We start from the raw sequence: 26,879 nt of genomic DNA on the forward strand, positions 1-26,879 counted from the left end.
TCATTGTTAATCATGCTTAAAGGGAAATACTTGCATATTTAGATGACTATAGTCCCTTTATAGGATAGACGTATATTTTAACATTTTAAATCAAATATTGTACTATTTTATATAATATGTACTTTCAGTCTGACCAGCCTTTAGCAGTTTTATGTGCTTATGGTCATTTAGATCAGGCCTTTGCTGGCTTATTTACTGACATATTTACCTCTGAATGATTTTTAGAAATGAATCCCTACATCTGAGAAGGACTGGGAAACTCTCCTTCCTCTGTGTAGGCACTTTGGTATAAAATGCTGATCAGAATCCCCAGTGAGCTCATCTGTGGCAAAACGATTAAGAAACAGTGAAACCATAAACACCTAGATATGGCCACAGGTGACTACGTCTGGGGCACCTGAGGAATTCCAGGTGCCCCCACAGATGTCACCATGTGGTTCAAGGAAGTAAGACATTTAGATGCAGGTCACATAGCTGGTTATACATCCGACTCCTTCAGAAAGACCCATCCGATGCACATCAGAGGCTAACACCTGTGCTTTTATGTTAGCGGTTGCCTTGATTATCTGAGTATAGTCAGAGTTACAGAATGGGAAGAGACCAGAAATCACACAATTTAAGCATTACTTTTTTAAAAATTTCTTTATTGATTATGGTGTTACTTTTTTACTTGAGAGAGTTATGTCCAGAATATAACTTACCCCACCTAAGGTCCTGACTCTTGGACTAGCACATGATATGGTGGTACGAAGCTGTATGTGTTCTTTTGTGATCCCGGGTTTAAATCCTAAACATCAGTTTTTAGCCATTTAAGTCATTTAACCTTTGTGAGCCTCAAGCTTTCTCTTTAGTGTAAAAGTAGTATTTACTTCTCCAGTTTTTTGAACGTTAAATCAGATAATGTATGGGGTGGGGGAAGCTTTCCATTTTGACTAGCACCTAGCAGGCCTTCAGGAGAGAATGGTTCCCTGTTCTCTTTTACCTGAGCGTCTTGAACCACCATCCTTCCTTGTGGGAGACCTCAAGTAGTCTCTCTGAGAGCTGAATCTTGGCCAGTCATCATGAGCTAAGCACTACTAGCCAGCCCCAAAGCCCCAGCAAAAATCAAGCTCAACCGAAAACAACTATTCTCAGTAATTCCAAGACCACCTTTCTAGCAACCGGCCAACACCAATGTCCCAAGTACCTCCCTTACCTCATTCCTGATTAGACAGCCTGTGCAGGATGCCTGATGGCATCGGTAACACAGGGAAGTCTGGGCTATGTGGAACACAAGGACACAGTCCCCACCTTTTCTTCACTCTTCCCCCCATTCACCCCCTCCCCATTTCCTCCTCCTCTCCTTTCCCCACTTTCTGCCTTCCCCTCCCCTCTCCCTTTTTGTCCCCTTGCAAATCAAATCTTGAACATGACTATCAACTCTCGTATTTTATTTGCTTCATTATGCCTCATTTGCATGTCATTGTAATTAGGTTAGCCAGAGCTTCATCTGCTGGCTCTCCTCCTAAAATTCTTAGCAAATCTGTTATTTTACAACACAACATTGGACCCTCTTTCCATCTGGTTACTGTATGTGACCCTCGATGTTGTTAAGTCTTTCCTCGTTTCCTTACAGTCGCATTATTTTCTGGACTAGATATCTGGTTTACTCACAGTTCCCTGTATCCAGCATCTCTTATTCACATGGCCACAGAGAAATATGTGTCTATGCTTTGTGAATAGATGGATGCTGGATAGGAAAAAAAAACTCTTGTATACATCTTCCCAGGGATGCAGAGCTATACTTTACAGGTAGAAATATAGTTAATGGAGGAAACATAGCACACATATATGTCAATGCTTCATTCGAGTTTCTTAAAGAATGAGGGTCATGGGTATTCAGAGAAAGGTGTTTCTGGTGAGAGGTGCTACAGGAGAGAGATGACAAACTATGCTGCTTTTTGGGAGGTAAAGAAAAATTGTCGGTTAAATGTAAAGATAGATTAGAGCAGTGAACTTCAACCTTGAGTATTTGGATCAAAAATGAAAAAGGATTGGGCATTATTTTAAAATAGCTCATATTGTATATTTCTTATTACAAATGGACATAATGTGATGATAGAAACGTTAGGAAATGACAGTTTCATTCCTCACCTGTATAACACTGATAATGTTTTGTAAATGTTTTTCTGATGTTTTTCAATATTAACACCAGGCCATGTAATGAAATGTTCTTATATAATATCATACTTATAGTCTTTATAATATCATCTTTGTAGTCTTTTATCATGTGAAAATTTCATAATACAAGTTTATAAACATCTCTGTAGTACATATTCCCCTGTCTGTCTGTGTCTTTGCTGATATGCCCTCTTCTGCATGACACAGCAGGGTCCAGACAGGCCACGTCTTTACCGAATTTTGGTACAGATTATTTGCTCATTAACCATCTCCCTTTTTAAAAGTACTTTTGTTGATTTCAGAGCGGAATGGAGAGGGAGATATAGATAGAAATATCAATGATGAGAGAGAATCATTGATCGGCTGCCTCCTGCACATCCCCCACTGGGTTTTGAGCCTGCAACCTGGGCATGTGCCCTGACTGGGAATCAAACCATGACCTCCTGGTTCACAGGTCAATGCTCAACCACTGAGCCACTCAGGCTGGCAGGCTGGGCATTATCCATCTCTTTTGTGTTTCTGTGTGAATACTATTCTTTTTTACGTGTGCATTCTTTAATGCTTTAATATTGATAATGTTAGGTAACAAATTTGATGCAAAAATAGGATGAAATGATATGTCATAGTCTTGGCAGGGGCTACACTGTCCTGTAATATCCAACCTGTAATATCCAGTGAATCCTATTTGAGGAAATACATTGAGCCTGATGTGATCTAAACAGGGTTAATTTAATCAGCTGTGATAACATGGTAATAAGGACTCAGCTGTGTCTTTTGCAGGAAAAGGAAGTTGTACTTAAAAAAACAAATTAGTGGCTATATTTCAATCAACCAGTTGGATTTCTAAAAACTATTATCACTATGTCAACAGTAGCGATGTTTATTGAGCACATACTCTGTATCAGGTATTGAACTCGTATTAATTTCTCACAAAAACACCTTGAATAGTTTCACTATAATTCTTATTTTACAGAAGAGTTAAACTCAGGCACAGGGAAGGTAGTAATTAGCCTGAGGCTCAACAGCAAAAAAATGATAAAATCAAGTTGGGATAGAAACTCAGGCTGTTTGGACTCATCCTTAACCACTACTGTTTTAACGCCTAGATATAAGTGCTTTTCCAGTTTATTTCAATTAGAGAACTCCAATAAAAGAGTATTTACATTACAGGACGGGGTGAATATTTCCACAAAGCAATGCACAAGTAAAATACAGTCCACAGCAGGGAGCTGCAAGCTGCTCTTCCAGAAATGGGCTTGCTCATATTTCAAGGAATGAAATGAGTCAAAGCTAATTTAGAGTTTTGGCTTTGAGAAGATATCGTTGGACTATATTGGGGAATGCAATCCAGAAAGGCAGTTAAGCTACATTTTGATTATTCAAAATTAAACAGAATTATGTACACAAATGCCTGCTTGGAAAGTTCTGTCAACTTTGAGAAGACCCACAATATTTGAATTTAAAACTTGCAATGGATGCATTCTTTCTCAAGATACCAGCATCCTTCTTGAGAATGAAGAATGCTGCCTGGTGGGAGAGCAGTGCGGGACAGTGGTGCGGAGACTGGGCGCCGGAGTCAGACTGCCTGGATCTGTGCACCCACTACACGTGCAATCCTGGGCAAAGTTCTTACCCTCGCTTTCTCTTCTGTGAAATGGAATCACAAGTCTATTCCACATGACTGTTCTGAAGATTGAGAAATGCATATAAAGCACATAACACAGTGCTTTGCCTATGTAATGTTAAGTGAATGTTAGCCAGTGTGATGCTAATTAATAATTATTAGTGGACTTTCACACTCTAAACATCGGTAATCCTAGTCAATTTCTACTGGCAAAGTGCATCCCTCTAGCAAGTGTCCAACCAGAATCAGTGCTGTATCTGAGGTCCACATGGAGACAGCTCCCTTTCCAGCTTGTCTTCCTCAGCCCTAGAAATCCTTGAATATATTTCACGCTCTTCCCCCACCCCCTTAATAGTAACACATAAGATGTACAAAAAATTTTTGAAAATATGTGCTGGCCTGTGGTTTATATTTATGAATGGCTCTTATTCTTCAGGTCGGCTTCTGGAAGCTGCCGAGCATTATGAAGCATTCCATCAATTGACGCAAGGGCGGATATGGAAGGATGAGGCAGGCCGCTTTCTCAACTTGTTGGCCTGCGAGAGTCTCCTGAGGACGTACAGATTACTCTCAGACAAAATGCTGGAAAATAAAGATTACACACAGGCCATCAGAATTCTAATAAAAGCTTCTGAAATAGCCAAAGAAGGTAAGTGGGAAAGAACACTCACACGGCTTCCTTTAATGGGCAGACGCTGCTTCTCCCAAGAGAGACATAAACTTCGTCAAGTGTTTGGGTGATTATTTCCTATGAAATGCAAAGACAAATGCCATCAATATCCTTTCAGATTTCACTGTAAAACAGCGGAGCCTTAGTGCTGACAACAAGAAATCCATTAGTTGCTTGAAAGCTTTATCTCCAAAATTACAACCTTCTGGGAGGAGTGTTATAAAAACAATGAACCCATAATGAGAAAGTAAGGTCATTTGCAAAAGTTAAGTGTGTGTGCTCGTGTGTGTATGTGCATTTGTGTGCGTGCGTGTGTGTGTGTGTGTGTGTGTGTGTGTGTGTGTAAGGTCTTATTATTCTTATAATCTGATAGACCTTTCATTGTTTGTAAATTCCCCATTGTCACGTAATAGGGAAGATTTGATAAATATGAGGAGTAACAGGAAAGTAGAACTTAATTATATTGTAGACTCTTGCCTGTCACGGTGTGGCCTTTGGGCTGGCAGCATCAGCATCACCAGGAAGTGTGTAAGAAAAGCAGCAACTTGGGGCCCCACCTGGGACCTCCTGCATCAGAATCTGCAGGTTAGCAAGTTCCCCAGGTGATTCACATGCACATTACAGCAGTAGAAACGCTTTTGTGAAAGGGGATCCTTGATATTCTGTATCATTTGCATACATATATAGTATTTAAAAGCTGTGGCGCATATACTCACAAGCTTTCACTTTCTTAAATGCAAGGGTATTTTATTACCGTACTAGAGGCCCGGTGCACAAAATTCCTGTACTGGGTGTGTGTGTGGGGGGGTCCCCTCAGCCCAGCCTGTGCCCTCTCACAGTCCTGGAGCCCCGAGATTGATCACCCCACCGAGGGAGGCCCCGACCACCCACCACAACCCCCTGGCCAGGTAGCCTGGGCCTCCCTCTTTGGGATGATCATGGAGTCCCCCGATTGATCGCCCCGCTGTCTGGTGGCCTGGGCCGCCCTCTGCGGGGTGGTCATGGGGCAATGGCTGGGCCCCCAACCAACCCAACCAATCACATTGCACTTTCCTTGGCTGGCCTGGCACCAGTGGGTGTCATAGCATGGTAGTCTGTCAGTGGTTCTGCTGTTCAGCCATTCGGTCAATTTGCATATTATGCTTTTATTATTATAGATAGTAATTTATTAATAGAGTAGCCTTTTCATGAAGGAAACAAGATAAAAATTATGCTCTTGACCTGAAGTTTACTGGCTTGTGGATATATTTGCCCTATTGGAATAACAGATGGCTTATTTGGAATAAGCAAGACTGATTTTTTTGGGTGTGATTTTAATTTTCTAAGGAGTAAAAGTAAACATCTTAGCTTATTCTCTCTATTTTGTATTTTAATGATATTAGTTGGAATACCCATAGGAAATCCCCCTTCCCCCCACCCCCACTTTGAAAGATGTATTTCACTGCATGAACTATTTTTGAATGAATGGTGATCTAGTACCTTCCCCAAAGGGGTAAACAGTGATGTAAGTACTTAGCTCTTAGATCAATTGCAGCAGCTGACTTTAGTTACCTGGAAAGTTGTGTGGAATTTCAGTGTAAATATCAATTAGGAAAAGGTATTTTGCTTTAGGTTCCCATTTGCTAAATTGTAAGGTCGTTCACAAAGAAAGAATGGTTCCCATCAAGAATCTTGAAAATAAAAACAGTATTTTCTTTAAGATAAATGATTATTGATTTAGAGAACAAAGCCAATATTAATTCAACCCACTCAAACTACACAATATAAATAGTATTTTTCCCTTTGCTATATATGTCACTCAACTTTAATAGTGCTGACATTTCCCTCCATTCTTTCACTGCTTTCACTTTATCTTAACTTTTTCTGAACTAGTAAGCAGGAAAAATTTTCATGCTTAAATCCCATTTTAAAACTAATATTTGATGTGATCCAGCCGTTTAAATTAGCTGCCTCAAAATCTATCAACCAGGGTAGATTTTCTTTCTCTCCTCCTCTTTGCTTGGGATGTCCTTTACAAAAAAAGTAGACGCAAATGATAATAATACATCAGTGCACGCTGTGGTCAGTGGTTTAATGCAGTTACTCCATTTAACACAGCAAATCACATATAACCAACTTTTAATCATTCCAGGGCCACTTCCCTTCTCAGCCTCTTCCTTTTACCCCCTCTCTCTCTTTCCTAGTCTCACTCCTACCCCATCACTCATAAACCTATTCCTGAGGAAAAGTTAGTGCCCAGGTGAATTTTAAGAGTTAAATTTCCCTAGACTGGATCTACTGGTCCCATCGACTCTGCTGAATGGAAATCTTAAGGGTATAATTCTCTGCAATTGGTGTAATGGCTAGAGAAGAAAAAAAAAATACAGCCACTGGCATTTGCCATCCTGTTTTCTTGCAGTCTTCCAAATGAGCCACGCTTCACAAGGGATAATGCACGGAGTGCTGAGCATGAAAGCAGCACAGAGAATTGCTGGCTCCTGCTGACATCCATCATGGTTGGAATGCAGAGTTCAGAAATCTAAGGATACTTACTTTCTAAAGATCAAAAGTGAGGGTGCACCTGTCAGCATTTGCATTACCTAGGTGTTAGTTAGGTGACATTGAAAGCCAATGACTTCCAAAAGTAGAAGGAAGATAGTATTCTTTTCATGTTTAAGCATCTTGAATGTTTTTTGTAAGTATATCATATGTATATGTTGTATTTAGTATATTAAATGTGAGTAAATTATGTTTATGAGATGGTGTGATGTATGTTTTATTGGGCCACATGTTGCATGTTTACACATTCTACTTTTGGAAAGGAGAATTTGATAATTCCTGGAATAAAGCGCATTACACAGAAATAAGAAAGGTTTAATTCCTCGTGAAAAGATGATGAAAAAGAAAGACAAATGACTCAGTCACTCTCATCCAAGTTTTAACCAATAGCTTTTAAATTAAACCTAATAAAAAATACTTGCTTAATTTGTTAATTTTCTGCTCTGTTAGAGACTTAGCTGAATATCAGTTTTGTGAATGCATGTTTGTGCATCATGTAATATTGGTTCTCTTGACTGATTATTTGATGTATGTAGTAGCAACTATGATGGATGACTATAGGTCTTTACACGATGGACCAGCATAGGAATTATACATGAGTCTCAAAATGATAATACCTGTCTCTGCATGTAAAGGATAACTCCTCATGATTATATTGCTTATACACTTTAACATCTATGATTCAGGTAAATTGTGAAGCAACAGACTTTTTTTTAAAACATAAAACAGTTAGATCTCAGGGATTGTTGATAAATGTGTATCTGTTGTTATAACTGTCTACTGTCTTCAAAGCAAACATTCTGTTTGTTGTAATGAATCAATTTCTTTAAAGCTACGATAATTTTCTGCATTTTCACTTTAGGAAATGACAAAAAGATGGAAGGGGAAGCTTCCTATTACTTGGGCTTAGCACACTTGGCTGCTGGAGAGCATGACACAGCATTAGAAGTAAGTTGAACTAAACGTTTAAGTGTTCCCACTTTAAATTTTTGTTTTATTATATTTTATTTTATTGTATGTTGTTATAAGTCCAACAGATATGGTCCTTATAGCAGTATGTATATATATATATATATACATACATACACACACACACACACACACACACATATATATATATATATATATAGATATATAGAGAGAGAGAGAGAGAGAGAGAGAGAGAGAGAGAGAGAGAGAGACTAACACAATAGCAATATTCTGGAAGCACAAAAAAATTGCTTTTATTGTTTATAAAAGGTCATAAATAGTCAATTACCATTAAATGCTTTAGAATACATGAAAATTAAATATATAGAATCATGTAACTGTCTATATTCTCATATCACCAAGGTCAAGAGGAAATGGGTTTAAAGGGCAGCAAAAATAAGTAGTAAAAAAAGTTACTAAAGGCCCTGATGGGTAGCTCAGTTGATTGGCGCATCATCCAGATACTCCAAGGTTGCAGGTTCAGTACCCGGTCAGGACACATACAAGAAGCAACCAACAAGTGCATAACTAAGTGGAACAAATTGGCATTTCTCTCAGTATATAGCAGGCATCATGCCATGCACTGGATCTGTTCTATAATTTTGTACGATAACTAGTGGTGTAGGATAGTCTAGTAATGAATGTTATTAGGAAACTAATACACAGAGTGATTGGAAAAAATAATTCACATAAGGTTTTAAGATCACCTGCCTGGTATATAATAAACCTTTGATAATGATTAGCTTTTAGCACTTTTACCCTGGCCTCAGTTTCTGGGCATTAGTAGAAGTGAAGGTGGTGATGAGTAGATGCAGTCATTCTGAAAGACTTGGGAATAGACTAAATGTGGGAGGCGAGGGAGATAGAGGTGTCCAGATGGACCCTAGGTTCCTGGCTGTGGAACTGGATAGATGCTGGGCTCATTCACTGAGGCAGAGAATGCTGAAGGGCACCAGCCTTGGGGGAAATGGAGAGTTCAGTTTTGAATGTTGAACTTGAGGACATTTTGAGATATCCAAGGAGAGATCAAATAGACAGAAGTACATGTGGGTCTGGACACAAAAGGAAATCTGGATTGGAGATGCTGTATAAACTTCACACTGATAAATGTGTAACTTTAAGCACACTAGAGCTGGGGAGTGGAGGAGCTTTCCTGGGGTAGGTGGACAGTGATTGATGAAAAAGTTCTAGGGCCAAGCTGGGTGAAGGAGGTACAAAGGGGATTAAGCAAGAGTGTCCATGGAAGTGGGAGGAAAATCAGTAATAGATGATCTGACCCAAGATAAGCCAGGGGAACTGGCCATGTCTAAAAGACTTAAATATGCCAACTCCTCTGCCTCCTATCCCGGGTTTTGGGCTGGAATAGGAGAGCTCCTTGCACATATTTTCAGTAAGAACGTGTCCCCCTCCCTTAGGCAAGTACCTGGGTTAGTTAGGGTAGTCAATGTTTGTTATTGAATTCCCAGCCAGGGCAGAGGCTTTGGGAAACCAGGCAGGCCGCACTCTAGGCCTCGGGCTCACTGCTGCACTCACCATACAAGAGCAGCCTTTGCCGTTGTGAAGAGTCGGGAGCTGTCTTGGAACCCAGGTCTCATGGCAGAATATTGCTGCCTTTTGGGAACACAGCTGAGCCAGAACTGAGGCCTTGCAGGAAACAAGCATAAGATTTGGGTCAGACCCACAGGCAGAGCTGCAAGGCCAAAAATGGGTTCTGTTGTCAGGTCTGGACACAGGATGCCAAGAGCAAAGTCGAGAAGGAGCCAGGAAGGATTGGGAAGTTGGGCTGGGGTGTGGCTGGGTGGAGAATGGACACTGAGCAGTAGTGGATTTGGGGCGTGGAGGTCTTCCAGCTCAGGCTGGTGGCAGAGAGCAGCTGGTTTCTGTGGTTGGGCTCATATAAAATAGGTTCCCACAAAACCTGACATCTTGCTTGGATCTCAGGTTGAAGGCCATGTCTTTTCATGCTCTCTAGTATCTTACTTCAGCCACTTTCCCCTGCTTCCTTTCAGGGATAATAGGGCATGCTTCAGACTACCATTTGATTTCCCTTTCCCGTTTTGTTTCTGGACCTGGGAGCTCCTCATGTTACATAAATGATCTATTATTATTTATTTGCAAACTACAGCATGTCTCCATCGCTGTCTCTCCCCTTCCGACAGGATTGCTTCTGGTTTACAAGATGTCTCTTAGGAACCCACAACATACTTTACTTATTTAGTGAATATACTGTGGAAAAAAAAATCACATGATCAGTTCATAAATAGGATTGATTACTTGATTGATTGATTAGATATTTGTCTAGTTATCAAATCATAAAGTAAAAATTCAACATAAAAAAAAAATTTTTAATCTTCTTTTATCCTACATTCCCTCCCTGTGCAGTATTACCAACACCATTGATGGTGTTTCTGTCTCAGTGTGGCTGTGAAGGGGGCCAGAATGCTCAGAAACCAGCTTTGTGGTGCTGGAGCCAGGGTGACAGCTTGTGGTTAGATCTAGCACTTCCTTCCCTCTTCTTCAGTCTAGCTTTAGTGTTCATCAATTCCATACACTGTTTTTATTTTCTCACTTGTAATTTAATTTTAGAATTTAGAACATTTTCACATATTCCATATCTTGCCTCTAGATTCAATCTCCACCTCTCACTGATGTCTCCCTTCCAATAATGTTGTTCATCTGTTTAAAGACTTTTACATGATTTTTCAGAGAAACTTGGCTTAGAGAAACCTGTCACAAGGAACTATTTCTAATTGAAGGTTCTGATGATCATAAACAGATGATCATCAAATTTTCTAATGTATCTTAACTTAAAGGATTTAATTTATTGATATATGATTAATACATGTAATATAAGAATATGTTGGCAAGTATATGAATACAGTCTGGCCATCCATTCCTTGCTGATAAAAAGTTCTTTCCTCAGTGACAGAATAGAGCTAACCTAAAAACAAATAGTGGATTTCTTTAGGGCTGAAGTACCTATAGTAATGAGGCAAAGGTATTTGGTGAAGAGAAAGGACAGTAACTCTAATAAACCTGTGCATGAGGTCATGGAGTCCCTGACATTTAAAGAGGAGAATGTTACTTGCATATGTCAGGTGCTGAGAAAAGAAATAGTCATCCCCTTTGGCCATCATCAATTTAGGCCTATAAATGCTCCATGGAGAGTAAATTCTGAATTTTAGAAGGTAAATCTTATGAAGTTCTAAGGTTTCAGAAAGAAAAATTTAGGGGTGGGCAAAAGTAGGTAAATAATAATAAATAATGCAATAATTAATAAGGGAATAATAATACAAGAATAAACTGTGTTTCACATATTCACAGCTGTAAACCTGCACATTTAAGGCCTTGTGCAAAGTTGGACCAGCTTTCACAGTCAAATATTACAACCATGAAGTTATTTTAAGAAAAAAGAAGGTCCTCCCTTAGCACATTGTTTTTATACATGAATTTTCTTCCTCTCTTATCCTTTATTCCACTTAAAAATTTGGGAAACACCACCTTAAATTTACTCAAGCTTTAGTATGTTCAGTGAATTATTTGCTTCCTATTATTTAGCAATAATGCAGCCTACCAAAAATTATACTATGAAAGCAAAATTCATCCTATTGATTAATGTTTCCATATACAAAACAGCTGCTCTCTATTTGCGTACGTTGGCATCTTTATGATAGCTTAGAATCTTCCAGCATTGGTGTTAGTGTATGTCTAGAGGCCCGGTGCACAGATTCATGCACAATGAAAGGAAATTAACTAGAAGGTGGCTGGCGGGGTGGGACTGGGTGAGACAACCTCCTGTGGTCCCTCCCCTGCCTGCTGCACCTGGGGCAGCACTGGGGCTCGAAGGGTGTCTGTGGAGTGAGCGGGGTCCCTCCAGCAGGTGGGGTCCTTCGGCCTGGCCTGCAGGGATGGGGCCGAAACCGGCAGTCTGACATCCCCCAAGGGGTCCCGGAGTACAAGAGGGTAACTCTGCAAAGTTGCTGTAGCTCAGCTGCCCCCTGTTGGTCAGTGCATATCATACCTACTGGCCAGTTGGTCGGTCGGCCGGATGGCTGGTCACTTAGCCTTTTATATATATAGATAATCTAGCTGACATGCAGATGCCTTGGTAGATTCCACAGTAATATTCATAAAACAAGTTTTTCTTTTGGCCCTTTTATAAGCAGAGGCTTTTATCTACCACTGAAGGCATTATGCAAACAGAATAAATTGATATTTCATATTTAAAGAAAAAAATCCAGCACACTGAAAGAAAAGCAATTTGAATTTCTACTTCCTTCTCTTCAAAGAACAGTAAAAGAGATACATTCTTGCCAGGACCGGTTTGGCTCAGTGGATAGAGCGTCGGTCTGCGGACTGAAGGGTCCCAGGTTCGATTCCGGTCGAGGGCATGTATATTGGTTGCGGGCGGCTGGTCGATGTTTCTCTCTCATCGATGTTTCTAGCTCTCTATCCCTCTCCCTTCCTCTCTGTGAAAAATCAATAAAATATATTTTAAAAAAAAAAAAAGAGAGAGATACATTCTTGACTCAAGGCAACATTTTTAAACCCTCACTTCCATTTAAATTTTTTTTCAATTTGTCATTCTCTAGGATATTCTGAAGCCTGTATGTATCTTCATGCCACTCCCTAAACGCTAAAGTTCCCCATTGTATTCCACTCACATATTAACCACTCCTCTCCCTTCCCTCTCTCCTGCCTTATCTTCTCTCTCAAGTAAAGAAATTGTGGCTCTTTTCAGCAGGCCATTTGTATCCTTACATCGCTACTGTCCCCCCAAATTTATAACTCGGTTAAAAAATAAGATTTATGTCAAAAAAGGAGTTTGAGTTATTTATTTAAAGATCAGAGCTATTCACTTCTCATTCAATAGAAGTTGTCTTTACTTGCCAATTAGCAACCAGTACCTAAAATTGACCCTTCTGCTCCTATTTAATGGCCTCAGTGTCTGAGGGGGGCTCAGATGCTGGCACAGAGGAAACCGTCGTCTCCTTCTCTCTAAAGACTGCTGGTTACCAGTACCCCAAACATGCAGACAGCCCTGCCTGCAGCCAGCTTGCCTCCTGTGCTGTGCAGTTCATCCCCAGCTCCCGCGCATGTTAGAGGGCTCGCCACTCCACTGGAGAGATTCAGGTGTAAGCTTGGGGTCGCAGCAGTCATTTTCTACTTCACACCAGAGTATTCATCCGCCTCATTCTTGTGTCCTGTGACCCACCTCAGGCAGTCTCCTCCAGAATCTAAAAGGAGCAGCTGTTACAGACCCATTTCCCCCAATTGTTGCCACACCAACCTCTTTCCTTTAGCATCATACTCCCTCAACACACCCTCCCACAGTGCACAACTAGCACTTACTTCCTTTTCATTCCAAACATTTGCTAAGTAGAGAAATGTTCAAAATATCCATTATCTGACAAGCAAAAGCAAGATGATAGGATTAGAAAACACACCCATATGAGAAGAAAATAGTCATATTTCCTAATTTTAAAAAATTTATTTCCAAATTGCATAAAATTCCATTACTCAAAATTATAAAGCAATCATCTAAGGCATAGGATAAGCATGAATTCCATATCTGATATTATTTAATACCTTTTTGAACAGGTAGACTTACTTGGAAAATAACATTTTAAGTAGTTCATAAAAATGTGTTTTAATAATTTGGTGATTATTAAACTGTAAACTGTTTTACTAATAATTTGCTACTACTGTCTTTTTATTTAAAGACATGACTTTTCTAAAATATTAAAACAGATAACCTTCCAGTAATAACTAGATATAAATTTCTGGAGCAAAAATTGTTGGCAGACTAGAATTTTAGTAAATTGAATGTGGTATATTTTAAAATTTACTCATTAATTGAGTTTAGTTCTCTTTATACCTTTTTCTTCTCTTTAATTTTCTAATCCTTCTCTTTTCCTTTTTTTTAAATTTCTTTATTGATTAAGGTATCACATATTTGTCTTCATGCCCCCATTCCCATCCCACACCCCTCCCCCCACATGCCCCACCCCCTGTTGTCCTTAACCGCTGGTTAGGCTCATATGCTTGCACACAAGTTCTTGGTTAATCTCTCCCCTTTACCTCCACCCTCCCCTACCCTCCCTCTGAGGCCCGATAGTGTGATCCATGCCTCCTTGTTTCTGGGTCTGTTCTTGTTCATCCGTCTATGTTCTCTTTTCAGTGTTACAGATTAGAAAAATAGCATGTGTAGGGATTTCTCTTTTGAAATGATGAATATCTAATGGTATCTGACATATAAATTATAGTATTTGTCATTTAAATGATAACAAATTACAGAAAAAGAAAAAAAAACTCAAGAAAAATGAAAATCTGTCCTTTTAAAATAGTAATATATAATGCAAAAACTTGTAAGATATAGACAGACTTTAAAGGAAATAAAGAGATGTTTTATGTCAGGAAAGAAAGGGGTCCATGGCCTAAATTAATATAAACACTGATATTCTAGTAGTAAAATGTGTTGATTGTTTTGACATGTGGAAGCTGGTTTTGATTCCTTTGAGACCTAGAATAGCACTTTAACCAAAACTTCATGATTATTATTATTGTTCATTATAAAAAGTGCTGCTGGAGTAGCTCTTTACAAAGCTGCTGACATTTTATTTCCAGTCATTCACATTTTTAGAAATAGTGCAAAAAAATTCCCAATACTCATTTTGAGAGAAAACAAAGAAAAGGATAGTTACTTTTATTTGGTTCATCCTAAATAGGATAAACTTCAACACGCTGAAAATTAAGTACCTAATCAACTACATGGAATAGTAGTGACATATAGAACATAATGTATGTACACTCCTTAAAGTTCAAGGCCTCGCACATGAAAATGTTCTCCAGAGCAATAAAGCGACCTGCATAGTTCATCAGAAGACTAATTGTGTGACAGACCTAGAGGCAGCAGCTCAGCTGTTAGCGTACGTTGATCTAGAGGCTGAAAGAAAAGAAGAGGCATTGCACCTGCAAGAACCTGGAGATGATTATAGGACTCACATGTTAAACAGCAATAGTATGTGGATCCTACTTTGTCCTTCCAGATTGAGCCAAATTATATTTTCCTCTACCACACAATAGGGATCACTTCAGAAAGAAAAATGTAATTCAACATTTTAAAACATATCCAAAATATTATCAAATGTATTTGCTGTGTAGACAATTACTTGATCTTCAGTTAGCAGCTATATGGATATTAGAGCTTATCTATACTAATGAAAGGGTAATATGCTAATTAGACCAGATAGACTGGACTTCCTTCTGGACATCCTTCCGGACAAAACCATGGTGGCGGGGGCTGAGGCAGAGGTGGTTAGGGGCGATCAGGCAGGTAGGCAGGCAGAGCAGTTAGGGGTGATCAGGCAGGCAGGCAGAGGTGGTTAGAGGCAATCTGGCAGGCAGGCAGAGGCAGTTAGGGGTGATCTGGCAGGCAAGCAGGCAGAGGGGTTAGGGGCAATCAGGCAGGCAGGCAGAGTGGTTAGGGGCGATCAGGCAGGCAGGCAGGTGAGTGGTTAGGAGCCAGTGGTCCCAGATTGCGAGAGGGATGTCCCAGATTGGAGAGGGTGCAAGCCAGGCTGAGGGACCCCCCATGCATGAATTTCGTGCACTGGGCCTCTAGTCCTATATAATAAAAGCCTAATATGCTAAGTGTCCAGTAATCCAGTTGGCCGTTCAACCAATCAAAGCGTTATATGCTAATGCTATGCTAAGGCTGTTCAACTGCTTGCTATGACGTGCAATGACCACAGGGGGAAGATGCTCTGACTGGTAGGTGAGCTTGCTGCTGGGGTCCCACCAATCGGGACTGAGTGAGACGGGCCAGACATGCCCTGGAGCCCTCCTGTGCTGGCCAACCTCCCCATCCTTCCCCAGCCCTGATCGTGCATCAGTGGGATCCCTCAGCCTGGCCTGCACCCTCTTGCAATTCAGGACCTCTTGGGAGATGTCAGAGAGCCAGTTTCGGCCCAATCCCACAGGCCAGGCCCAGGGACCCCACTGGTACACGAATTCATGCACCGGGCCTCTAGTTCAGTATAATCAGTGTTCAATAAAAATAACATATAATAGACTTTAAAATAACAATGCTATACTCCTAGTATTCAATTGTGTATTTAGAGCACTATTTTACCCAATAATTTCAGTTTTTACTTAATAAACATAAAATTTTAGTCAATAATTAATAAACTGAACTTGCTTTATATTAAATCTGCATTTCTTCCATGAATGTCCTCTACTGACCCTCCTTTTTCCCTAAATGATAATGATGACAGCCAATGATAGAGAAAGAGAAGGAAGGTGACAAAGAAACCAAATAACCCACAAAATGGTGTTCAGCTCCTGAATAATCAAGAGTTGATTATATAAATGTAGCAGCTTTTATTTGTGAGCATTTCGAAGGAAAACATTAATATTCTTTTATATAAAAGCATAATTTAGAGGTATGGAAGGTTAGCAAGGATTTGAGACAACAGGAAGTGCAGTTAGAAGTGGAAGCTGGTGTAGAGAGTGAAGGGATGGGTGAGATTCAGGATGATTAGCCCATGGAGTGCCAGTCCCACACTGCAGAGAAACTCTTCAGCAACACATCAGAGAGGGGAAAGGGAACAGAGGGGGAGCGGGGGAGAGGATGAAAGAGACAGATTTATTAAGAACAACTGATAAAACTTTATTGACCAATGATTAAAGAGTGTCTTGCTTGAAAGTGTGTGAATACTCAATCCATGTGTTAGAGTTTCAAAGTAAATTAATAACAGTATAACTTACAAAATCTTTTTCATTGAAGTCTTAATGTGTTTTTACAGTTCTTACTTAAAAACAATATTCAGATTTTTTTTTGCAAAGCTTATAAGGCATTCTTTGAGTTTCTATAAAAGCATGGGCCATGAGAGGTGAAGTTTTCGACTATTAGACTAACAACCGGGATGTCTTGGTTTGGGTTTCTCCAGTAGCAGACTTCGAGGTGTGGCTTTGAGTACAAGTAGTTTATCTGGGAGAGGTTCCACCAGTGAGTTACTGCTGTGAGAAAATGAAACTCAGTCCTGCTGGACACTGAGAGCCAGTGTAGAAACCAGCCAGTTACCCCAGTAAAGGGACAAGGGAGCTGGGGTATTTGTCCACCAATTCCCATCCTTCGTCGGTTGAGAGGTGCTTCCAAGGGACACTCATTCTCCAGCAATTCTAGTGTACCATGAGCCCAGCCATTGGGCCGACAGCAGCCATTGGCTGCAGAGTTTATGGGAGGGGCTCTGACAGATGACTACACCTATGCAAATCACTTCACTTCTGTAAGCTTTCTTTCCATACCTGTAAAATGGGGATGATAGAGTTGCTGTGAGGATTAAATGAGATAAAATAGTAATGTGCTTGACACTTAGTAAGCATTCAATAAATGGTAGCTTTATGCTATTTTAAGAAGACTCATAATTTTGCCTATTTTTTTTGGATTTACTCATTTCAGAGTGTATCTGAAGGAAATAATTATTAGAGTATACACAAAATTAGCCGTAATATTATTTGCACAATTATTAATATATACAGAGTTAGCTATAACCTTAATATACAATGTTATTAGCACTGTTTATAATGATGAAAAATCCAAAAACAAAGTAAGTATACAATAGCAATATGATTAAACATTGCTGACTATCCTATGTTGCAGTGCAGTGCAGCCAATAAAAATGACACAATGAGTAAATATTTTATAACAATAAAAGCATTACCAAAATATTAAGCAAAAAATCAAGGTACAAAACAGTGTACAATATGACTGTACTTACATATGTTTATATACATAAATATATATACATGTCAGACATACATACATATGAAAATACTAGAAACACCAAATTGTTTTTAGTGGTTATCTGTGGAAGCTGTAATAATGGATGACTTTAATTCTCTATTTTGGGGAGAATTAAAATATTCCAAAAATTTTCTACAATTTATATACAGTAAGTCCTCAGTTAACATTGCTGATAAGTTCTGTGACTTTAAACGAAACAACATGTAACAAAATCAGTTTTACCATATGCTAATTGAAGTAGAGTTAAGTTTCTATGGCATCTCATCAATGTTATAATGAAATGATGTTGAATGAAATAACATTATTCAGGGACCTGCTGTATATTGATTTTGTGATAAGAAAAAGTAAACTGTTATCTTTTTTGTTCCATTAAAATGTAAAGATTTTAATTGTTTTAAGTAGGTTTTATACAGACTGTTCATAGAAAAAGTCTTTAGCATCCTATATAATAAAGAGGTAATATGCAAATTGGCCATCACTCCAACACACAAGATGGCTACCCCCATGTGGACACAAGATGGCTGCCACAAGATGCCAGCAAGGGAGGGCAGTTGGGGGAGACCAGGCAAGCAGGGGAGGGCAGTTGGGGGCAATCAGGCCTGCAGAGGAGGGCAGTTAGGAGTGACCAGTCCTGCAGGGAAGGGCAGTTGGGGGGGACCAGGCCTGCAGGGCAGGGAAGTTGGGAGCAGCCAGGCCTGTAGGGAAGGGCAGTTGGGTGGGACAATGCCTGCAGGGGAGGGCAGTTAGGGGTGACCAGGCCGGCAGGGGAAGGCAGTTGGGGCAATCAGGCCAGCAGGGGAGAGCAATTAGGGGCGACCAGGCTGGCAAGGGAGGGCAGTTAGGGGTAACTGGGCCAGCAGGGCAGGGCAATTGGGGGCAACCAGGCCTGCAGGGGAGGACAGTTAGGGGCGACCAGGCCTGCAGGGGAGGGCAGTTAGAGGCAATCAGGCCAGCAGGGGAGGGCAGTTAGGAGCAATCGGGCCAGCAGGGGAGCAGTTAAGCATCGATCAGGCTGGCAGGGGAGTGGTTAGGGGGTGATCAGGCTGGCAGGCAGAAGCAGTTAGGGGCAATCAGGCAGGCAGACAGGCAAGTGGTTGGGAGCCAGCAGTCCTGGATTGTGAGAGGGATCCCAGATTGAAGAGGGTGCAGGCTGGGCTGAGGGACACCCCCCCCCCTTACACAAATTTCATGCACCGGGCCTCTAGTAGAATTAATAATAGCAGTTAGTCATTTTAGCAGCTCATCTCAATCCAAACTATTCAAGTTTTTAAATGCTTAACAAGTAATAAAGGGCATTTAAACATGGCCTGATAAAATGAAAAGATAATCATATAAATTAAAAAGCAAAAACAATAAAATAGAGCGAAAAATGCTGTTTTTAGACCCTGAGTAAATCTGACTAAAGTCCACATGAACAGCGTGGTGACAACTGTTGATGATGGACTGTTGCTTTAAACTTCAGTTGGGTACACATTGTAGAATAACAGGTCTAAGCAATTTCTTTATGCTCTAGTAGATTCCTACCTACTACGCTGTAAGAGTCCATGAGGAAATGGACATCTGACACATCACATCCTCATGCCATACTCATGATAAAGACCAGGAGCCAGGGAAGCAACAGGAAAGCTTTGTCTCACTTAGAGATTGAGGTGATGGCACTTGAATTGATCCTCAAGATAAGTGTAGCTGTGCCCTCAGTGGAGGGAAGCAGCCTGGAGAGCAGACAGTCCATTCCAGTCACCAGGGAGTGCGCATAGTGGGCGAGTCGGGCTGTTGGGGGAGAGGCTGGAAAGACAGGGTGGTGGGTTGAGATCTCCAAGGGCCTATGTAGGGCAGGAACTTGTTCTAGAAGACAGCCTGGCAGTTGTGTGCGGGACAAATCTAAAAGAGAGACTGGAAGGGAGAAAACCAATTATCTGGCTCTTCTGAAGTATTTCAGGCGAGGAATGAATTCAGATGATGGCAGTGTAGCTCACATATTTGAGAGACATTTTACAATTTCACATATTTCTGGCTGGGTAGATAAAAGTATAGACAGGATAGATTCAAAGATGAATCAGAAGTTTTTTTGGTTTTGTTTTTTCCGAATAATCCCAAGTATGATGGTACTGTTAAATGAGATAAAGCCCCAGGAGAGGAAAAACGACATATATTTCATAGCAAACTGGAGAACATCTGTTGTCTTTGTCTTCCCAGAATGTTGTTCCATTCCCACTGTCACCTTTCTGCTGGCTGCGGTCTTCTCTCTAACCTTGACTTTACAGGCATCCCACCACCACTACATCTCACCCCAGTCAATCTCTAGGAAAGGTTCCCTAAACAAGCTAAGCCAATCAGGCTCCTTACCTGATAATATTGTCTTTTCAAATCAGAGCCAGTCCTCTTTGGTGAGAAGGTTAGCCTGGAGCCTCCAGAGCCATGAAGGACTGTGGGAAAACAAAGCTTACACACAGAAACTGAGATGAGAAATGGAGAGAGCAATTCCTAGTGGCATTGAGTCCCTAGTTTACCCCTTTGCCTGAATTAGATTTGTCTAATGAAATCAACTGAGCCCTAACTGATAGAGAATCATCACCAGGAGCAACAATAACAACCAATGTGTCTTTGTGTGCTATGTGTCTAGAACAGTACCAACTTTATTATTTACATGATTCATCCCATTAATACTCACAAGAACCCTAAGAGGCAGATATTATTAGTATTTTCTATTTACTCTCACTCCCATTTCACAGATGAAAACTGAGACTTAGATTGAGTAACCCATCTCTTCTTGCTCCCAATGCAAATTTACTATCTGCCAGAAACAATTAGTAAATGCAAGGGAACAAGTGCATAAATAGTACTGTTAGTTTGATTTTAAGTTGAAAGATCTGGTAGGGCAGAATGTTTATATTTTTTTGGGTAAAATTAAGTAGAGGAAGGGAAATAGGGTCCTTCCTGTAGATTTCAATTCTCTGTTACTGACTTAAACATTATCATGGGTTAATATAGTGGTTAAGAACATGGCCCCTGGTTTCTAATCCTGTGACCTTGTGTGCCTCGGTTTACTTAATTTCGCTTGTGCCTTGGTTTCCTCATTGACAGCATAAGGATTACACTATTACCTAATTTATGGGTAATTTTGAGGATTAAATGGATTAATATGAAGAAAGTATTTGGAACTATATCTGGCACCCTCTACTGTCTCAATAAATACTGGTGAATATTATAGAAGAGTAAAAGTATAATTTGCTGGGTTAATACAAGGATTATGTTGTTCCTGCTAACACTACTGTCTTACCAGATCAGAGACAAATCTCTTAGCATCCTGCTTTGTAAAATGAAGATTCTATTTATTAATATAGCACGTTGATAAAAATTCCAATAGAACAGTAAAGAGATAATGGTTTATTGGTCCTTATTATTGTACTGCAAATGATTTAACTATACATTTCCCCTAAATTTAATTAAACATATTCATTTTCCCTATGAGCTTATATTAGCTTACAGTAGAATGACTATTTATTATGTTCATTTTATATGTTTATAATATCATATATATTACAAAAATAAACATTTCCTTTTGAAATATTATGTAAATGAACATTAGTATTTGTTACAATGTTGCAAAGCCAAAATTACTTTTTAATTGTTTATTTTAATAGATTACATGGGAATGGAAAAGTACTACCCAGGCAAATCACTACGATCTTCAAATTGATTCAGAAAGACCACCAAATTGGGAGTCAGACATCCTAGATTCTGGGTCTGGTTCTGGTTTTGTCACCAAGTTCTTTGGTCTGGATAAGTCATTGAGCTTTGTTCAGCTTCCTCAACGACATTGTGGCAGGGCACAATTGTTGTAATATTGGTCGACAGAAGGACAGGTGGTACCAAAAGGAGCTAGAACTTGAGCCCAGCCTGTGTTGTGGTATTTATTGTTAGGCACCATCTTGGCACTGAGGTGGGAGGGGGCCAGATAAGAGTGATGCCTCTGGAATCAGGCGGCCTGGGTTCATGTCCTTACCACTTTTATGACCTTGGCCTAGTGGCTTCATCTTTATGTGCCTGTTTCCTTACCTTTAAAAAGAGATAAGAATAAATATTAATGCCTACTCATGGGATGTTGGGAAGATTAAACTAGTTGATGGGTAGTCTTAAGAATAATCTATGACTTATTTATTCAGCACATAGTTTTGGAGCACCTATTACCAAGCCCTATTCTAGACACTTGGCCTATCAGCAATAGCAAGCCAGAGATCTCTGTTGTCCTAAAGATTCCATCCCATTGGAAAAAGATGATAATGAAAATTAAATGTAATAAACAAGTGAATGAAATAGTATGTTAGATAATAATAAGCACTATAGAAAAAAGAAGAAAATACAACAGAGGAATGCTTCAGGAGTATCAAAGCAAGTGGTGGGGTGGGGATTTTAAATAGGTGATCACAGAAGGTCTGGTTGAGAATTTGAGATTAGAAGAAAGACTGGAAGCAGATGAGAGAGTGAGCCATGCAGATGTGTGAGGGAAGCATGTTCCAAGCAGAGGTCATAGTTGGGGCCAGAGCCCAATGGCAGCTGTGTCCCCGGGAAGCTTGGGGCCAGCAAGACTGAGGAACAGCAAAGGGGAGCAGAGCAGGAGGAGCCAGAGTCAAAGAGGGAAGGGGTGGGATCCTGGAAGCCTTGCTGGCCATTGTGAGTGGAAAGGGGGTCATTGTAGGCAGATGAATGTCAGAATACTCAGTATTGACTATTATAATTGGGCCATGGACTGAAAAAATAGCAACTGGGAATAGGCGAAGCTGTACCAGGGCAAACATGAAGATAACATCTAGACTGTCAGATGTCGGTGTGCAGTAGGCGCTTCTGTCGTTGTGTAGAGATTGGCTTCCAGGAACTGTGAAGCATTTCACTGTGAGTGAAGGTCTAGGTCAGCACAGGCATGCTTGCGGTAATCCAGCAGCAGGAGTCACAAACCAATAAACCCAGTTCAGGTTCTTTCTCCTACTTTAACTCTAGGACTCTGTATTCTGGAGCAAGTCACTCAACTTCTCTGCACTTCACTTTTCTCATCTGTAGATGAAAATATTGTGAGAATGCACCATAAATGTAAAATACTTGCACATGTAGTTTTTGCTCAATACATGGTAGCAACCACCATAGGCAGGTGACAAGCACGAAGCCACAGCCTGGAGATCAGGAGTGGGACTCCGAATGTGAGCATATTGATGGCAGCAAGATAGGTCTCCAGACTTTCAATAAGTAGGGATCAGATCAGGTACCAAGGGAGAGATTTAATCAAGAAGAACAAGCCTGGGACACAGCTCACAAGAACAGGGCTAGGACGCATGGTGGGGGCTTGGTCTAAACAGACACGGTAAGAGCCAGGTCACCGTCACAAAGGTTGAGATAAGAATATAATCTACGCACACGGATGTGATGCCAAGCTTCTACCCTGGCACCTCGGGGACAGAGGTGGTCCTGGGGACTGGATCAGGGTGACACTGCTCAATGAAGGGACCCGGGCTGGAAGAATGGCTGAGCTCGGGAAGCAGGGCAACTCGAAAGGGATTCCAGATATAATCTCCACCAGTCCTTTGGGCTCTATAATCTCCATTTCTAAGTATGGGTTATAATTTGAAAACGCCAAAGATAATTTCCTACTTTATGCTATAAAACCTAAAGCTTACTATAAGAACGGTAGCAGCAATTTGTTTTGCCTTTTTATTTTCAGCTCATATGTCATTTCAGAGCTGATCAAAGGCGTTGGTTGCAAAGTAGAGAATAAATCACACTTCTAAATAAACCACTAAAGAGTGTTAAATTGATTTAAGTGATTTTAGGAATATTAATATTTAAAACATCTGTGTCCCAAGTCTCTTTATGACTACCTATAGCAATAATAACTACCATTTCATTCTACCATTCTTCATTTTATAATATTACATAGTAAACTGTGGGAAAACATTATTTTTTAGCCCCAGAAGTATAAGATTTCAGTTGTTTGTTTAGGTTCAAATATCTTGAATTTTATTCAGTCAATAAAAGTATACTCGATTAATGCCTTTATTTTATCCTTTGCCTAGGTTGAGGTGAATAGAGTGCAGTGTCTGAATTTTATTATTTAAAAAAAAAAAACTTTGCCTTTCAGTCACATTTCTTTGCATTAAATTTGATTTTAAGCTGCATGTATTTCAGGATTAGTCCCAGTCTTGAGAAATTTTCTAGCTTCACAATTTTGCATCTTTGGTTTATCTTAAAATATTCTTAAAATTGCATATATGAATCTCCTAGATTTTTACTAATACACAGGGGGAGAAAAGGAATCCTCAGTGTTAAGTGGAGTACCAACGAAATGTCTCTCAGTGGGAGGGTCTGGTCACCGAGGGTTCTACGCATCCACTTTGGTGTCAGAGGCACCAGGCTGCCCGGTTGGACAGCCAGCTGTGTGAGTGGTGAAAGCCAGCAGACATCTGGATCCCAGTGCACGCGTTCAATGGCATTTCTGAACTGCTCACGCATTCACACTTACCCACGTCCGCAGCCTTGCCCAGGGCTTGCTCATCCGTTTGCTCTCCTCCTCAGCCTGTCTCCATCTTTTCCCGCACTTCGGCAGCCTCCCTTTTCCTTTCCAAGCTGCCTCCATCTGCTCATGTGTCAGCGAGGGCCTCCTGCCACACGGCTCACTGAGGAATCCGTCCTGTGCCTGTCACTGCTCAGCGCTCTGTGCCCCTCTGGCTTGTTTTGTCAATAACCATTTATTTGTTGCTGGAACAGTAGCAGCCATTACATCTGACCTCCCTGTTTCATCAATTATGGATAGATTATTGGATGTGAACATCTGCAAAAGCTTGCTGTTGGACTCACCTCCTGGCTGAGATTAGATAAAGTACTAAACTGTTGTTTATTGTCAGGCCAAAACTCTACTGGGAAGGCAGGGAATTCCAAGAGTGGCAGAGCCCCATCGGAAGTATCAAAAATTGTTTCATATTGCCACCGTTTCCCCGAAGATCCCAGCCACTCATTATTCATGCGTATTACTAGCTGGTATAACCTACTTGATAAAAGCTCTTGGCAGGCGTCACATTCCCACTCATTGTCTCATCTGTCAGAATGGAAATGACTCATAACTTGCTTTCTTGTCTCTTTTATCACGGTGAAAGGGTAATAGACAAAGCTTCCTCTGTATGCAAGCATTCGGAGGAAGATTCCCCGACCATGTTTTATTTTCAAGAAATGTGTTCGAATAGCCCGATAGGAAATCATTACATCATGGATCTAAATCAGGGTTTACCGAGTTTACCAGAATAATGGCTTGTGGTGGAAAGGTTATCAAATTGTGCAGAGAGAATATGCTCTAAATGTTTTTAGGGCTCTCATGGATTTCTGAGAAGGGGAAACAAAATGGAATTTTTATGAAGACTGCCTTAAATGAGGGAGAAATCTAGCAAAGGGGATTATGAGTAGAAGCTGGCTCTCCTGCCAAGGGAAAGACGAATCTCCTCGTGGTAATTGGTCCATGAAGAAATAGAGAAATATTCACAGTATTAGTGTTTATTAAAACCATCTAGGAAGTCACTCACTGATATAAAACACTCATTGGTTTGGTCCCATAGAGCCATACACCATGTTGTTCAGAGGTGAAATGGAAGAAGGCTACAGTGGCCACTTTGGGGAAGGCTGAGGAACTCGGCGTGTCACCACGCTAGTGACTTTTCACGGTTTGCTTCTCTGTCTTAACTCCTTACTTATGAAAGTAGAAACTACATTAGTCTTTCATCATTCTAGATGAAAAGAAGGAGAAAAAGATATTCCTCCACAGATTGGAAGAATTATTCCTCAAGATACCATGGCTACTTAACATGATTTCACCCTCTGATCTTGCTGTGCTCACTGAGCATGAGGCCCACGTAAACTCATAATGGGGAAACACACTCATTGGAGAATGTGACTCGATGAAACAAGCTACATAGGGGTTCTATATCATTTTGAAATATCATTTAAATCCTCCTTTAGGAATCTGGCTTGTTTTCTGATACTTGAACTCTCCAGAACTGGCTTAACTGAAAATTTTCATATACTTTCCATTTACCATAGTTATAAAGTTATTTTTTAATCAAGGGAGATATAATGTAAAACATTATGTAATATGGTATTGTAAGTATACTAGAGGCCTGATGCACGAATTCGTGCACCAGTCGGGTCCCTCAGCCTGACTTGTGGGATTGGGCTGAAACCAGCTCTCTGACATCCCCCGAGGGATCCTGGATTGCAAGAGGGCACAGGCCAGGCCGAGGGACCCCACCAGTGTATAATCAGGGCTGGGGAGGAACACGGGAGGTTGGCCAGCTGGGAGGGACAGCAGGAGGGCTCCAGGGCATGTCTGACCTATCTTGCTCAGTCCCGATCAGCCAGACCCCAGCAGCAGGCTAGCCTACCAGTTGGAGCATCTGCCCCCTGATGGTCAGTGCACATCATAGGGAGTGGTTGAGTAGCCTTAGCATATCATTAGCATATTATGCTTTGATTGGTTGAATGGACAACTGGACACTTAGCATATTAGGCTTTTATTATATAGGATAATAAGGTGTAATATGTAAATGTATTAATATCTATAATAATAAAAGCATAATATGCTAATTAGACCTGACGACCTTCCAGACGAAGCCGGCTGTGAGGGAAGCCCAAGTCCTGGGTGCCAGAGGGAAGCCGGTGCCAGCAGCCAGGGGAAGGAAGGCCTTCTCTTGCATGAATTTCGTGCATCAGGCCTCTAGTTATATAATAATTTACATAAGAACTTATTTTTCTTTAAGCCAATTAAATAGTTATATATAATAAAATTATTATAATATAGCATATAAAATATCATGAAATTCACATTAATGTTTCTGCAAGTACTTCACTACCAGTACTTTGCAAAGGCTCTACCATATTTATTCAACAGTTGTCAACTTTAACATAAGACTAGGAGCTAGGGGTATAATGGAGAACAAAACAGATATGGTTCCTGTTTTTACAGCACTTATGATCTAATTGGAAAGAGACAAATATTAATAAGTAGATACGTTATGCTGTGGTAAGTGCTAGAATAGCACAAAAAAGTGGTGTGTGTGTGTGTGTGTGTGTGTGTA

At 40.4% G+C, this 26,879-nt stretch overlaps 1 protein-coding gene across 2 annotated transcripts in view; it reads left to right on the forward strand.

Moving 5' to 3' along the window:
• Window positions 1-26,879, forward strand: part of TTC29 (tetratricopeptide repeat domain 29) — a 157,729-nt gene that overhangs the window by 59,031 nt on the left and 71,819 nt on the right. For both annotated transcript variants that reach the window (XM_028151410.2, XM_028151416.2), the window contains 2 exons: window positions 4,221-4,433; window positions 7,855-7,940. In XM_028151410.2, coding sequence (XP_028007211.2) covers window positions 4,221-4,433; window positions 7,855-7,940 — 299 coding nt within the window. The remainder of the gene's footprint in view (window positions 1-4,220; window positions 4,434-7,854; window positions 7,941-26,879) is intronic.

The sequence above is a fragment of the Eptesicus fuscus genome, chromosome 6, assembly GCF_027574615.1.
Source record: "Eptesicus fuscus isolate TK198812 chromosome 6, DD_ASM_mEF_20220401, whole genome shotgun sequence".
Lineage (NCBI taxonomy): Eukaryota > Metazoa > Chordata > Mammalia > Chiroptera > Vespertilionidae > Eptesicus > Eptesicus fuscus.